Source organism: Rhea americana, unplaced genomic scaffold (assembly GCF_003343005.1).
Source record: "Rhea americana isolate MKP2758 unplaced genomic scaffold, rheAme1 scaffold_30, whole genome shotgun sequence".
NCBI lineage: Eukaryota > Metazoa > Chordata > Aves > Rheiformes > Rheidae > Rhea > Rhea americana.
The window spans coordinates 2,244,894-2,260,221 of NW_028186424.1; the positions used below are offsets into that span (position 1 = coordinate 2,244,894).

The window sequence follows — 15,328 nt, forward strand, 5'->3', positions numbered from 1 at the left end:
CTTTTTGGCAGTACCGTGGATTTTATTAAAAAAATAGTCTTAGATTCTTTTTTCTTGCTATTCCCACACAATAATCACAGCTGATAAAAACAACAGAAGTTTTGCTTTTTTTTCCTAGGACTCTGGAAAGTTAGCTGTCAGTAAACTAAGCTGTCCTCCATTTGCTTGTGTGCTACAAAAATAGACTTCAGTCTGCAACAGCCACATCTGCATTGTATGCATGGATTCAGAGTCCAACTGATTGGAAACATTTCTATGCTAGTCTTCAATTTGACAATACAAGGCATACAGGAATAAAGCAGTAGATTTGGAAAAGCTATTTATAGTGCATATGCCCCAAGGAGACATAGCTAATAACTAATTCATTTCACATCACACATTTGAATGCAGTATGAAAACTTCACAGTTTCTTATCAGCAGAGGAGAAAAGACCCCACTGTGGCTTTCTTTAAAATAATTAAGGATTCTTTACCAAAATATTTTAATCAAACTAAGTCTCCACAGTAGTCGTTTATTTCTGTGCCTTGTATCTGCTTCCTTAAGAGGTCCATGCCTAATAAAGATTTAATAAAAGCAGTTCACAACATAGCAGTCTGCCAAGCTATTAAAAATGACATTCACTTGCCTAAATAACACATTTGTTTATCAAATGGTTTTCTACAAGCTGGATTAAAATCCAACACGCTATCCTATCAAGAGGACACAAATTGAAAAATCTGCTAAAAACATTCAGTGGGCAATACAACCAGGACATCTGCAAATGTAGAAAAGGTTTGGGGTTGGTTTAGCTTTGTGTTGTAGCGAAAACAGATCGGTTAAGTATTGTTTAGTGGACTAGATAGCTGAATATTTTATTACAAATGATTTAGAATTAAACAACAGGTAAGAAAGTAAAATAAGGATTTGAAGTACCCAAGAGATATCAATAATCACACTCTGTTTGCCTTGTGCTGCAAACGTGGCAGAACCAAAGCTGCCAACAGCCACAGTGCTGAGTGCAATGAGAGTCTTCTAATTTCTGCACACCCTCAAATCTTTGCTTTCTTTTTTTATTCTTCCACATGCTGCTACCAGGTGTTGTGACAGCTTGACTGCAATGAGAATGTCCTGGGAACAGTGTGATTTCAGCAAATACTAGTGCCAAAGCTGTATCATAAATAAACCGGTAGGGGATGCTGCAAGGAGATCCAGCTGGTACTCGACAGGAGCTACTATTGTCATGGGACTGCACTGTTCAGTAGCAGAAAAATAAGGGTCCTTGGAAAAAAGGAAAACCAACGCTGTAGACTGAGCAAACAAAGACCCATTCTTTAACCTGGGACTTTATAATTAAAAGGGAAGTTTTTGTTAATAAGTTTTATGCTGAAATTGTAATTAATTGCTATATGAAACAATGTGAATTAACTCCTTTAATTTGTAATCCAGTGCCCCTAGGGCCCCTACATTTTACCCAGTAGCATGACAACATCCTAATTTACTTTTACCACAGCAGAAGCAGTATGAAAATTATTTAAAATACACGTTGAACATACAAGAATAGCTAGATATTGTGAGCTTATGCAGTAATTTAAGTTGAAGGTTCAGTAAAAATGCTGGGAAACAACAGGGAAGAATAAATACATACACATCCTAACGACTCATACATAATTGCCTTTTTATTAAGCAATCTGCTATCAAAAGCAGTTACTTTATAGATGGGATGCTTGTTTTCAATTTTATCAGCCATAAAATATAATGGGTAAAAGCTGGATAAATATATTCTCAATCCCTAATTAAATTTCACAAAGAATGCAGATCACCTTCAATATCCCCTAAGGGCTTTTAGGATTTGGGTAGGTTTTTTTTCTCCTTTAGTAAAATATTCTGATAGCATTAGGAAGCACTAATCAGGTGACCGTGAACATCCATTTCCAGAATCAGACCTCTTCTAGCTGTACAAAGATGTACTACTTTGAATTTTTTGTGCATTGGGATTTTTGGGGGGAGGAGGGAAATGGGGAGGAGCTGATTTGAGGTTTGCTCATTTTTAGGTTGGGGAGGGCTTTCAGAAATTTTTTATTCTGTTTGTGTTTTTGCTGTCTGTTCATTTCATTATATTTACTGTATTACATACATATTATCCAAATTTTTTACATTCTGAATCACTGCGTTAATCATTAATGAAATATGTCCCCACTGCCCAGCAATGAAGTGACAATATATTAACCACTCAGATTATTAAAGCAAGTTATCTAAATTACAACGAGAAAAAGCCAGGTAAGTTTGTGAAGTGTAGTTAGTTATATGGGGGTTTAGCAATAATTATTAAACTAAGTAATATCAAATGCTTATTTTTCAGATTTTACTCTGAGCTAGATCTTCAGAATATATGTTACCCATTAGCATACACAGACTCTACACAACTTTTGAAGACAGAAATTAGCTTAGCTGTTTAGATTCCTAAATATAAGGTACAACATCAGCTATTAAAAGTGATTGCCACTTTTCATTTTTGCTTACATTGCATTTAACAGCTTGAAGGGCATTATGTGATAGCTAGTGATTTTATTGAATCTTTAATCTTGACTTCTGTGCATTAACTCAGTAGCAGAAGACTTTTTAAGCTATTATTTAAATTAATATTTAGTAATTGCTGTCCCAATGTAAACTAGTTAATAATTGCATTACAAAAACAGGCAAAGAAATAAAACCCAAAATAGAAAAGAAGCAAATACTAAATAACTAGTAATACTGGAGAAAAGCTTTTCTCTCTTTTCATCAAGTATAAGAATTATCTATTTCCCCAAGGAAATTCCCATAATTTCACTGTTAAATCCTGTAGCAAGGGAACACTGCAAAAGTATAAGCTGCCAAAAATGCAAGATTTTTAGTTATTAAATCCTTCTACTTCTAAAGAAGAAGAATACAGCACTGCATAAGCAAATAAATCCAAGACATGTGGCAGCACATCTGGCTTTTGGGGCCTTTGATTACACAGTAGTGAGTCTAGTCTCATTAGCACCTTCTCCACAATACAAAAAAGTGAAAATATCACTTGAAAGAGCAATAAGAGAAGGCTAAGAAGTGATCTCAACACGAAAAATATTTCTAACCATTGCACTGCGAGGGAACATAGTTATTACCATGTCTCCCTGTGATGTACCAACACAGGAGTCTGATGTGCCAGTGTATCACTGTTTCAGGAACAACTGGAGCACTCTTAAATAGCAGTGCTTTGAGCAAGTGTTCAATGATGTTACAGTGCTGAATGTACATTTAAGTTCATATCAGTATGCTGTTGCTGAAGCTACATTTTTAGATGGGAATGCAGTAAGAAAATGAACCGCTACAACAGCAAACAGCACGCAATACTGTATTATATGCACTTCTCATAGAGGGGGGAAAAAATGACAACTGCCTTCTGTCTGCCTATTGCTGTGAACAATTGAAGTCTCATTCTGAATCCCTCCGTTGTGCCAACTTCGTGCTCTAGCTGTGAATTTCAATGAGATATAAAGCTCTGCTTACTACTGTTTTTCCCCTTATTTCCCACCATGTCTGCCATGCTGCACCAGTGCATCAATCCAACAAATCCCTTTGGCCCATTTGTAAGGTAGACCCAAGGGAGAGTCTCTGACCATATGGACAGCTCTTTCCATGTGGGCCAGACTTACCAGCTGCATTAAATCCTTGACTGTAGCTGTTTTACCTACATAGAATTCTTTTAAATAATCAAAAATGCAAATTAAATTTTGTATGATTCTCAGCATAACTCTGCCCCTGAACTTTTCTTTCCATCGTTTTTCTCCTTGTATTGCAAGGTCTATCTTAGTGTTTGTTTCTTATATATCAGCAAAAACAGCCCTTTCCAAAATCAACTATTTGAATTCTTCCACTGAACACTTCAAAGTCTGCACCCTCTCCCTGTCGCTTCAGATACTATCACTTCTCTGTGCTCAAAAGTTAGAGCTAATTATTTGATCTATATATCATCCTGCTCTAATTCAACCTATTATCTAGCTGGAGCATCACAAGTGTCACCGTAAGCGTTCAATTATATATGAAAACCTTTAAAAGAAAAACATTGCGATTAAACTCTCAAAAATGATGAGATACAAGAATCAAAATTGTTGCAACAAGTTCAATGTACCTTTCTATACATTTACCTCCTTCACTGAAGGACTGTGGAACAACAAAAAAAAAAGATTGCAATCATACATACAATTAAAAATAGTAACATATCACATAAAAATAACATTTAAAAGTTTTTCTAACCTTTGGATAGTTGACTTCAATACACATACTTTTAATTTCACATCAGAAATATCCCTGGGTCTCAATTATATCCAAATTCTATAGTTACTTTCAATATAATCCCTTTACTTCATTAGCAGGATTTTAAAACTCAGTCTTCAGCATTTTATCACTGTTACAGACCTACCTACACTATCGGAAACCTGTCATCCCACGACAGCCCTATTCTTGGTGAAGTGAGTGGTTGAGGAGAGACTGATCCATCCCATTCTCTTTACCAGAAGCTACCAGATAACCTGTCCACAGGCTACAGTACTTCCACAGCAGTCAATGAATACCAGAACTGTATACTCTGTGGTTAGCTATAACTTCCTGTGTCAGCTCCTCAGTATTTCCAACACAGGTTCTCACTGTTGTTACTGTGCCAGTAAGAACCTCTCTCAAGGACATTCCTATTCAGAAGTTATTTTGTTAGTAATGAGAATTTTCCTGAGGATTGCAAATACAGCAGCGTGACACTTCTTTATAACCTAAAACTACCATTAAATAATACTAGAATTTCCCAGAACAAAGAAAATGAAGCTGCCTCACCCAAGTGCTTTGACCTGCCAACTGCAGACCTGCCAAGAGAAGTTTTTGCAAACAATAGATAACATGACTTATCACAAAATTCTGGGGATGGAGAAGGAAGAGGAGTATTTGACACAGACCACTACAAGCCAACTGTATGCCATGATAGATGGTATCATAATTTAGCAAGCAAAGATGTACTTATCTGCCTGTTCCACTAATAATTCACACAGAAAACTACCAATTATCCATGTGCCAAAGGTATGACCTGTTGCTATCAACTGAAAAGACTGACATATTCTTCAATTATTTGCTGTATTGCACTAATTAAACAGAAGAATTATGGGAACCTTTCATTAACCTCTCAGCAAGTACATACATTTTTAAAGAGTTGCATTCAAAAGGGTAACCATTTGCAGGCCAACTCTGCAAGGCTGAACCTCAGAGACATTCATTCTTAAAAGCTAATATACTTATGCCACACAATGGAAACCAACTTTTATGTAGCAGCTTCAAAGCCATGTGCAACCCAAATTCTTTACGTGTGACCTAGAGGCTTCTTAATTGTGGTCACGCTCAACAGGACTAGCTGATCGTTTAGACAGCAGGTGCTATAAGATATCCCTCAGCAGGACCTGGACATTAACAAAGGGCCAAAAATGCCAGTCGATCTGGGCTCACAGCTGTCCACTCCAGACCTCAGCTGCTCTCCCAGCCCTTCCTAGTACTTTGTGCACTATGGAGAAGCCAATGGAAGATTTTGCATCTGGTACAGCAGTCAGATAAGGATAAACCTCAACATCTGAAGGCGGAGGCAGGGAATAGCCACAGCCCAATATGCCACATGAAGAAATTCGGAAGATACAGCCAGGAATCATTTCCTTCCATCTTTGGGGAAAAGGAATAACAGCTCTCAAGTCTTACACAATTTCTATTCAATATCCAATCCACTTACAAATCAAAATTTTAATAAACTGTGCAATTAGATTTATACTCAACCAATGCCGCATTTAGGCAAGACAATAAAAAATGTTTCATCAATTTCACATTTTAGATTTCATGGACAAGCACAGGAATATATTCTACTGGATACTAGAGAAAGTCTTTTGACATGTGGACTAATGCCACAACTCCACAAAACAAACTGAAACTGGTAATTATCTGTGTTAATAAAGTTATCTCCCTTATCATTCAGAAGAGACACAGGTAGGAGAGAGAAGGTCTTTCCATCTAAAACAAAAGCAAAGAGAAATTTCAACCTCAGAAAGCAGGCCAGTTGGCACTAAGATTGCTTGCTCATTCCCACAGTTAGATGAGATACAAAACAGATAAAGAAATTTAATTATTAAATATCATTTAGAATAGTACATTATTGGTCTATTTCTCCTTTTGCTAACACAGCTGTTATACACAAAACCTGTTTTGTTAGAGAAACAGAGTCTGTTTCCATTTTATGACTGCTAAGTATGCAAAGCAAATTGCAAAATATAGGTCAAAAAGGTGTGTTTTTGTTTCAGATTTTATTTCTTTTCCACAGATTATAAACCCAAATAAAGTTGTGTTGCCAACAGTCTACTATGTACCTGTCACTGAAGACAACTTTTTATATCTCAGGAGCAGTTAAGTTCCCCACTAAGCTGCAAACTTGTAAGGAGCTGGCAAAATCAACTGCCAAAGCCAGGCTAGAAGTCTTTCAAAAAAATTTTTTTTTTTTTTTTTTTTTTAGTACTTTTAGTAGGAGATAGATGGTGAAAAGATAGCCCACAGCAATGGGTACAAACCATACTGTCACAACTACTCAAAAAGCAACAGAATCAAGAGTCAAAAGAGATCAAAAAAGGTTAGTATACATGACTGTACCTTGGTCTATCATTTGGAAGATATAATTTATCAGTGCAAGCAGTGCAGCTTGTCTACTATATTTAGGGCTAAAACCAGATGGATTCAGTCAAGGAAATCTGAGGATTCTAGATGTCACCAGAGTCGCCTTGTGCACAAGCTTCCTTATAGCTTTCCCTAAAAAACAAAGAAATTCAAGACAAAAAGAAATGGTGAAAATTTTCCACATCTACGGGTAATTTTTCAATCAGGAACAAAACTGTTGACCCTGTAAATAATGCAGGCACCTTGTTCTCCTAATCATTTTCAATAACAGAAATATACTTCCTTAATGGACTTTTCCCAGGTTTACAAGACAAGAATGTAAATCAGAAGCTGTAGCCTAGATCTCTCCAGCTTCTATACTCACTTCCACCAGTGAGCAATTAGCTGAGACTCAAGAGAGTTTCCTCTCTCATCCTCCTAACCCTACAGGAGTAGGGAGTATTTCTAGAATTATCAGGGAGGTGCTGATAGTTCGGTCCTGATCCAAGTCATCAAAATAATTATCTTGAAAATTCCTTAGTGTGAAACTCTTCCTATAGCTATCAAGAGGATTTAGCTCAGAATAATCAGTTTACTCTTCATCAACAACAGTTCAGAAATGACTGCTGAAGTAGCATTTTAAGAAGCATTAACTACTGCAGTCAATAAACTGAAAATGGATCCCAGAACATCAGTCTACAGGATCCACAGAACAGGTGCTCTTTCATTTTTAATGTAGGAATGTAGGATCTGTTAACAAACAAAAAAAAAGATAATAAATTCACACAAGCAAACAAGTAAAATACTCTATTTCAGAGAAACAAACTGTATTTTTGTCTTCAGAACATAAGTAGGTCAAGTTAAGGAATCCATTTTAGATTAAAATTGGTATCCGAGGTACCCACTGCATAGGTAATAGCCCAAAATATCAAGCCTTCATCCCCAAAATACTGTTGAGTCCACATAGCATCACAGAGAATAACCTTACAGATCCTTGTGGGAATATATTCTCCATTTTAGTTTGCATCCTTTACTTTTCTTCAAGTGCCTTTCCTTTTTTGTACAGAGATATATACTGGAAAACAAATAAATGCAACTACTGAATAAGAAAAAGAAAGTATTATCCACGCCAGGATGATTTCAGTGCTTATTTACACATGCTTACGTTTAAACTTGCAGAGCTTTGAAATTCAGCAAGATGAACTGCTGCATCAAAGCAGTCCTTTTTACAAAGGCATTTGTCATTATGTGAGTCTAATCTGGACAGCAGCAAACTATTTAGCTTAGTCACTCAGGTGTGTGCTTGCACGCAGCTTATCATGAGACAGAGTTTTCTTTCTACTTTTTGTACCATTAAAAGCAGTACTTTGAATAAACAGTCAGTCTAAATCAAACCTACAGTATTTTTCTGTGGAAATGAGGCAAATCCTCTGGGTATGCAGCCTATCATAACTATCATTTCCAAAGCAGTAGAATTATGATAATTTACACCAGCAGGGGATTGGTATATATTGCTAATAGAACAGATTTGGCAAAAGTAATCAAAAATTATCCATATATAATATGGGAAAGGCAAAGAAAAAGACATACAGAAAGCTGTCTCCTAGAATGACAAACCAGTGCACTGGGTATTCTTTATAACCAAAGTGAAGTACACTTCCCATCTCTTATATCGCACTTTCCTTAAAAAGACAGACTCTGCTAAAAGAAATTCAATCCCTCATGACTTGGCTTACAAGATGGGTGGCAAGCAGACAAGGGCAATTATTAATCAAATTGCTAAATGAAAGCACATAGGAAGATAACTAAAAAAGATGTGAAATCAATAACTACTAAAATCAACATCTTGCGTAGAATTTCTTGCAAAAGTATTAAAATGGAATGGCCACTGCAGAAAATACTTTCAAGTCATTGAATATTCTTGTCAACTGTATGGTTTAGGAATTTCAGATGTTCAACAATTTTTAAATGATATGATCAATGACTATGGTGCTTGAACAACAAATACACTTGTTTATCACTAGATCATCTAACTCGCCACTGGAAGAGCTCATGTAAGCAGTTATTTGTAGCAAGCAACTATGCAAGATCTTTCTAAGTAATACTTTTGTAATTTTACTAGACCACATTTGTTGAGTTTTTAAATTTGAAATCTTCATCCTTCAATAAACTTCAATACACTACATTCCAGTCACTGTATGAAATCCTGGACCAAAGACATTAATCATCCCTTGAAGAATATTGTCAATGTGCTTATGGTAATTTCAATTTCATAATCATTATCAGGATGTTTTCCACTTATATTTTAATATTTGCAACAGTAACAAATTAGCACCACTTTTCATCAGTGTCCTGTATACATTTTGAATATACCCCATCAAAATGCTGTCTGATAAGAACAACTCTCTCTCTGTGCTCTCCCTCTTATGTTTACAAATTTATTTCTAGATAAACATAAGAACCAGCGTAAAAAAACATAAGAACCAATGTAAAATATCCCACATTTCCTATGATGCAAAACTACATGTTATACTGTACTTCTGGCTATTAGGACAGGTCTTTTAACTTTGTACATAACTTTTAAAAGTAAGTGAAAGGACACTAACAGCTCATCTAGAAACAGCAGGAGAGAAAAGATCAGTGAACTCTACCATTAAAATGCACTGACTGCAAATGTGGATACACTTAAAAGCTACACCTCTCGGAAGCATGATTACTATGTGCTAAGATATCCAAAGACAACTAACAAATGTGAAACACTACATGCATTAAATTTGGCCATCTAGAACTATAAAAACTCCACAAAAATCTCTTGATACACCTAGATTCTTCTAGGGTCTTCATTTTACTGAAAGAATTGGGAGTTTGCTCCATGAGTACATGTTTAAAACATGGGTTTGACGTAACTAAAAATTAAAATGAACCTAAAAAGAATTTAGCCTGTTCAGATAAAGAGTCAATGGGGAGCACTCCAAGTTGCACTTACTGCGATGCAGGAATCCTGGTGCAATAAATTAAGGCTTACAATTCCCTGTAAACAAGGAAGAGTTTTATTCCTCAGTCTGCTGTAGCAAGTCTTTGTTGCTCTATTTTATTTTTTCTTCATACTGTCTTGGAAGGCGGATTTTTCATTCTGTTTGAAATAATCTGATGCTCCCATTCCTCTTGATCTGTTGTACCACATATTTAGAAAGCTGCATCTCCTGAACATCACACCTGACTGCTTCACTGTGCTGGCAGTACATACGCAGCACGTTGAGGCTTACTTTGCTGTTACCTGGTAGTGAGGAATCCAAACACTACAGTGGAGCTGTTACAGAGGAAGAAAAGTTTTACCAGGCTCATGCTCTTTACCAGCATCAAGTCAAGCCACTCCAAGATTCGACCTCATGATCCAGTTACTATTCTCAGCGAAACCTTTGATAACTACAAGGTAGTTTTGTTGGTATTCAGTGAAATCAGAAGCATCATTTTTCACTACCAGCATTTTAGTCCACTGTAGGTCCTTATTATCCGTGTGTCAAAAGCAAAGGGTACCACCCGTAAGGGCAGTGTGAATGGAAAGGCAAGCTCTCACGACACTTCTGCGAGCAGTAAGCAAAGGCTTCTGGAGGAGATCACGCTATCAGTTGGGAGAGGATTGTGCCAGTATATTGAACAAAGTATACAGACAAAAAGCATTCCTAGAGTAAATCTTTCCTTTGTCCAGTTATTTCCAAAATGAAATACACTTTTTCACATACTCGTTGTTACTGGGTGCATCACCTAGGTTTTTGAAATCCTGTCCTTTGTTAACTAGCACTGTCTTCTACAAGCAGTGATTTCTAATTTGAAATGAAGGTTTATTTGTGGTATAGCCATGACTTCAGAAAGCTTACATGGAAGAGGCAGTATCTTTTATTAGATCTGCTGACACAGTTGCACTCAGGGTGGGGAGGAGAACAAACATACCTTCAAGCACACAAGACCTTCTTAAAACCTGCAGAAGGCTTGTCCTCAAAAGCCCATTCTCTCTTTTTCTCTCTCCCTCTCTCTCCCTCTCTTTTTTTTGGGGGGGGGGATAGCTGTCCTAACAGAAGATGTTACCTCCCTAAACACCATGCCTTTCTTTTATCATTGCAGCTACAAATTATTACTATTGTGATTTTTAAAGCATTTCTGCATTAGCTAACAGTCTTCCAGAATTTTATGATTACCCAAAAGTAAAACCGAGATAGCAAATAGCACAGTCTGCTATTCTACCACTAGCAAATAATACTCTGTCAAAGTATACTACCATTTAGTAACATAATGAAAAACAAGGGAGGACTACATGCTGCAGTACAACCAAAATTGGTCATAGGATGAAGACAGATGATAACTGTTTAGCATGACACCACCGATGTCACAGTGACATAGAGAATTTAATTCACTGCTTCAATTTTTATCATCATCTTGAAAGTTTACTATTGCTATGACCACTATTACAGCATTTAGTTAAAGACTACAGCATATGCTATATACACTGACTGCCATAAATATTTTCTTAAACTGCAAATTATGTTTTTCTTCCCCAACTTCTGTAGATTTTTCAAGACAACAATAGTTGCTTTTTTCAATTACAGCTCTAGTGCTGTGTGACTGATTTCTCATTCTAGGCTGAATCACCAAAAAAGCAAGCCAATTGGTTAAAAAAAGCTGAATACCATAGCAACTGACTTGCAACCTTACTAACATCCAGTAAGGATTAGTTATTTAAACAAGAGCTACAAGTGAAAATGCCTGGCTAAAAGCAGATCTGGTGTAAGATCAATAGTGCAACAAAGCTACAAAAAAAGGTGCTTAGCTCCTCCCCAATCTTTCCCCATAATACCTTTTGATTGTAAAGGGCAGCAGAAGAATCTTCAGATTCTTATTAGTTAAAGGAACAATAAAATATCTGTGCTACAGTACTGACTCTGCATATATATATATATATATATATATATATGTACATATAACTATATATGTATATATATATAAAAAAACAATGCAGACTCTGCAAAAACAAACAGAATTAGATATTGCAAGAACAAGTTACAGAAACAACTGAAAAATAACAGAGCTTGACCTTCAGTTTTAATTAATAATCACATCATTCCATGATAAAAAAGGATAGAAGCTTCTAAAGAAACATCTCAAAATATATTTAATACTACCTTGGCCAAGTCAGTGACACATCAAAGTAGCCGAAATATTAGCAATGAAGACAATCTCTGAAGATTGCATCAGGTCTACAAGGAATATACTTGAAGAGTCATTTTGCTCTAAGATAACAGTAAGAGTCCTCACGCTTCAGGAAAGCATAATGCTCTCCCATGCAGCTGAAGAATGTAACTATGAAATTTGCTTTAAAGAACATGTCCCCACCTGTCCTGGGGGGACACTGCATTGCACAGTGAGGAACTGTAGTCCCAATCTCTTCAACTTTTTTGGATGGCTTGTACACAGACACTATTTCACTGCATAGTAAGTACCTCAAGGACTTTCACTGCAGTTGGCCTCACAGGTCATGAGAAAAACAGATTTACTATTCTCTGCGCATCCATTTAATGTGGAATTCAAAAAAACTGCTATGAAGTGACTTATCAAGCCAAAAGGACCAAGTACAATACTAGCAGTAAAATCATCTAAACTGCTTTTAATACTAGGGATAATTTTTCAGCTAAAGAAATATGAGTTAACTTTTTAATTCTATAGTGTCAAATTGAGTTACATTCCTTCTGACCTGTTATTGACATTAAGGAGTGCTGTAAGTCACTCACGGTGATAAAAATTCAAACACGTGCTGGCAGCCAAAATGTACATTTGGTGGGGGGAGACAGAGGAAGGAAGGCCTTACTTTAGGTTCCCAAATCGCATACACACACACATGTGCACACACACTTGCTTTTCTACACAAATTAGAAAACATAAATCAAGGACAACAACTTATTATAACAACAAAGGTCAGAAGGGCCTAGGTACAAAATTGTCTTTGACATGAGCTCTGAAATAACTTTCCTGTGCTCAGAGTGGCATGGAAAAAAATAACAAAGACACAGTAGCACAGCAGTGGTTCAGTGACTGAAGGACATGATGGTAAGGACAAAATTAGAGCTTGAGGTAGAATGTAAAATGAAAAAGTAAGTTGATCAGTAATGGGCCAGGACAACGACTCCAGCTGCAGTGTTTCGAGAACTGTCTGGGAGAGGGTAAGAAGAATGCTGACAAAGTCAGAAAATAGAACAAGAAAAGGGAACGTTTCTCCTCTGTCCACCTGGCAGAAAGGAACTATCTGAGCACAAACATTTACATTGCTCTTGTCATGAAATTTATTACAACAAGTTAGAATTGTTTTATATACAGTACTATCAGGATTTTTAAAAATAAACTTTTAAAAGTAACTTGAACCATCAGTTTTTTTTTTTGTCAGAAAAGTAAACTTTTTAAGGATACATATCTACATGTAAGTCCAATTGAAGAATATCTGAAAGCAACTCATTAATGAGAAGGGAACTCTCTGTTAAGACAGCAAGGCCTTGTTTCACTTAGTAAGTGGAACTGCCCATACAGATGGTGCCCCCAAAAGTATTAATCATAAAAGGGGGCATCTAAACACAAGCACCGTATACTCAACCAGCAAAACAATCTGCTTGGTTACAATGATCCAGTCTCAGCAAAACACACAAACCATCAAATAGAAATGCAGCTCACCAACCCTTATATTATTATAATGTTCTTTTATTTACATATATATACACACACACACACACACACAAGCAGAACCTCATTCTTTCCCACATTTAGACACCTACGTTCACAAGTGAGCTGACCTAGGTAGTTCAAGACGCTCTGCAAATTGGATCTTTGCCCATTTGATCTCAGAAGAAGCAGGGTTAAATGAGGAATTTAAAAAGAGAGAAAAAAAACAACAGTAGTACAAGCTGTGCCCTCTATGTGAAACCTCTGCCAAACTCTCCCAGTGTTATACACAAAGAACAGCATCCCCTCTAGTAGTATGTAATATTACCTTCTCTGAGAAGCTCTTAAGACCATTATGAAGATGATAAACCACAGCGGTGAAGTTAGCTGACTTGCCCAAGGACACTCATAGTATCAGTGGCTAAGTGAGAAACAGAGCAAGAACTTTCTTTTTTTAGTTCAAATAAAAAACTCCCTCTATACACGTGCCACTAGTACAGAAGTCAGTGCCATTTCATGCAGTTTTCTATACTCCAACTAAAAAAAAAAGAAAACAAAACAGATGGCATGTGCAACAGAGTTACTCAGCAGGTGAGAGACAGAAAAAGAAGAGAAACGAATAAAGAGAAAAAAGGCTACACGCCTCTACTTTTATTTGCAAGTATTTAGGGTTTGCATCATCTCCGGGAAAACTCGAACTCTAAGTAACAATATTTATTGCCTGCACCGTCTGGGCATGCCACTTCCTCTAGGAGACAATCATTTTCAAAAACACTTTTATTTACTTCTTGTATAGTGACATGATACAATCAATGAACTGTAAACATCTTTTTCACATATGCTTTTTGTGGCTTCTGTAGTCCATTGTCCTAAGGGCTCCCTTCAAACAGCCATCTGGGGTGAAAACGTAAGTAAGTGACAAACACCCTTACCTCCAAGCCCATCTCCAGAATCAACCTCATAGATGCTCTCCCCTTCCATGTTGTCTGCAGCACCCAGCAGAAAGCAAGGTCTCCCACGAGTGATTTGCTCAGGCTCCAGAAGGAAGCTGAATCCACCCACTCTGCAGCCAGCAAGTGGTATCTTTCAAAGAAAAACATAAATATAAAGCCATTGATCTACTTCCGTTAAACAAAGTAGAAGTCATTTCATTTTCTCCCTTAAGCCCTTGATTTTCAAGACTGACATTCAAGACTGTGGAATTAGTTCCACACCTACTATCTCATGTTCTTATTTTCGACCACTTGGGTTATATCTATACAGCCTTTTTTCCAGTGGATATCTGAGCTCCTTTCTACTTGTAGATTTAACCACCATTGAAAGTACAAACCCTCGATCCCCCGTAAGGAGGTTGCATCAACCCAAATTCCAGAACTCTATTGAGGGAGAAAGCCTCAGTACAGACCCATGCTTATGATTATTCATGTGGCCTGAAAGGACTCAGGGTGGGCAAAATGGAGCAATTTACTGTCCATCCACAGGATCAGCTTTCATTTGGCACACTGTGGATGCTCTGAGCCAAAATTACATTCAAGTTGCAAACAGCAACACAGTCTGAAAGCATAGAGATTTTGTGGGTTGGCTTTCTTAAGTCTACTCTTAGGTTAGACAGAGGGAGCATCTCAGGTTAGCAATTAACTTGATCCACAGATGGGTGTAAAGGAAAGTGTAAAGATGAGTGCAGAGAAAAGAACAAACAAACCCTTTAGTGTATTTAAGAGGAAGGCAATAAAGAAGCAAAATCTCTTTTCCTTAAATTGAGTCTGAATAACTACTTGCCTTTGTATTACTCAGTGTAGCTGGGGTTTTTTACCACCTCCTTTCCTTTTTGCATAAAAGAAAATAATTCTCAATGAATTTTTAAAAAGTACTAATGAGTCAGGAAACACCCACGCATCAGTGCCTTTGGGTGGAAGAGACAAAAAGCAATCAGAAAAGCATGGAGTTACTACAGTAGTTT

At 36.8% G+C, this 15,328-nt stretch overlaps 1 protein-coding gene across 3 annotated transcripts in view; it reads right to left on the reverse strand.

Moving 5' to 3' along the window:
* PPP2R2C (protein phosphatase 2 regulatory subunit Bgamma) overlaps positions 1 to 15,328 on the reverse strand; it is a 138,137-nt gene that overhangs the window by 81,913 nt on the left and 40,896 nt on the right. Inside the window, exon 1 of one of the 3 annotated variants that reach the window (XM_085309592.1) lies at positions 14,301 to 14,448. The exons of 1 other annotated variant lie outside the window; for it this stretch is intronic. In XM_085309592.1, coding sequence (XP_085165718.1) covers positions 14,301 to 14,349 — 49 coding nt within the window. In that variant the 5' untranslated portion in view covers positions 14,350 to 14,448. Of the gene's footprint in view, positions 1 to 6,663; positions 6,816 to 14,300; positions 14,449 to 15,328 lie in introns of those variants that run through there. One more of the 3 variants, XM_085309594.1, reaches the window with a different exon arrangement.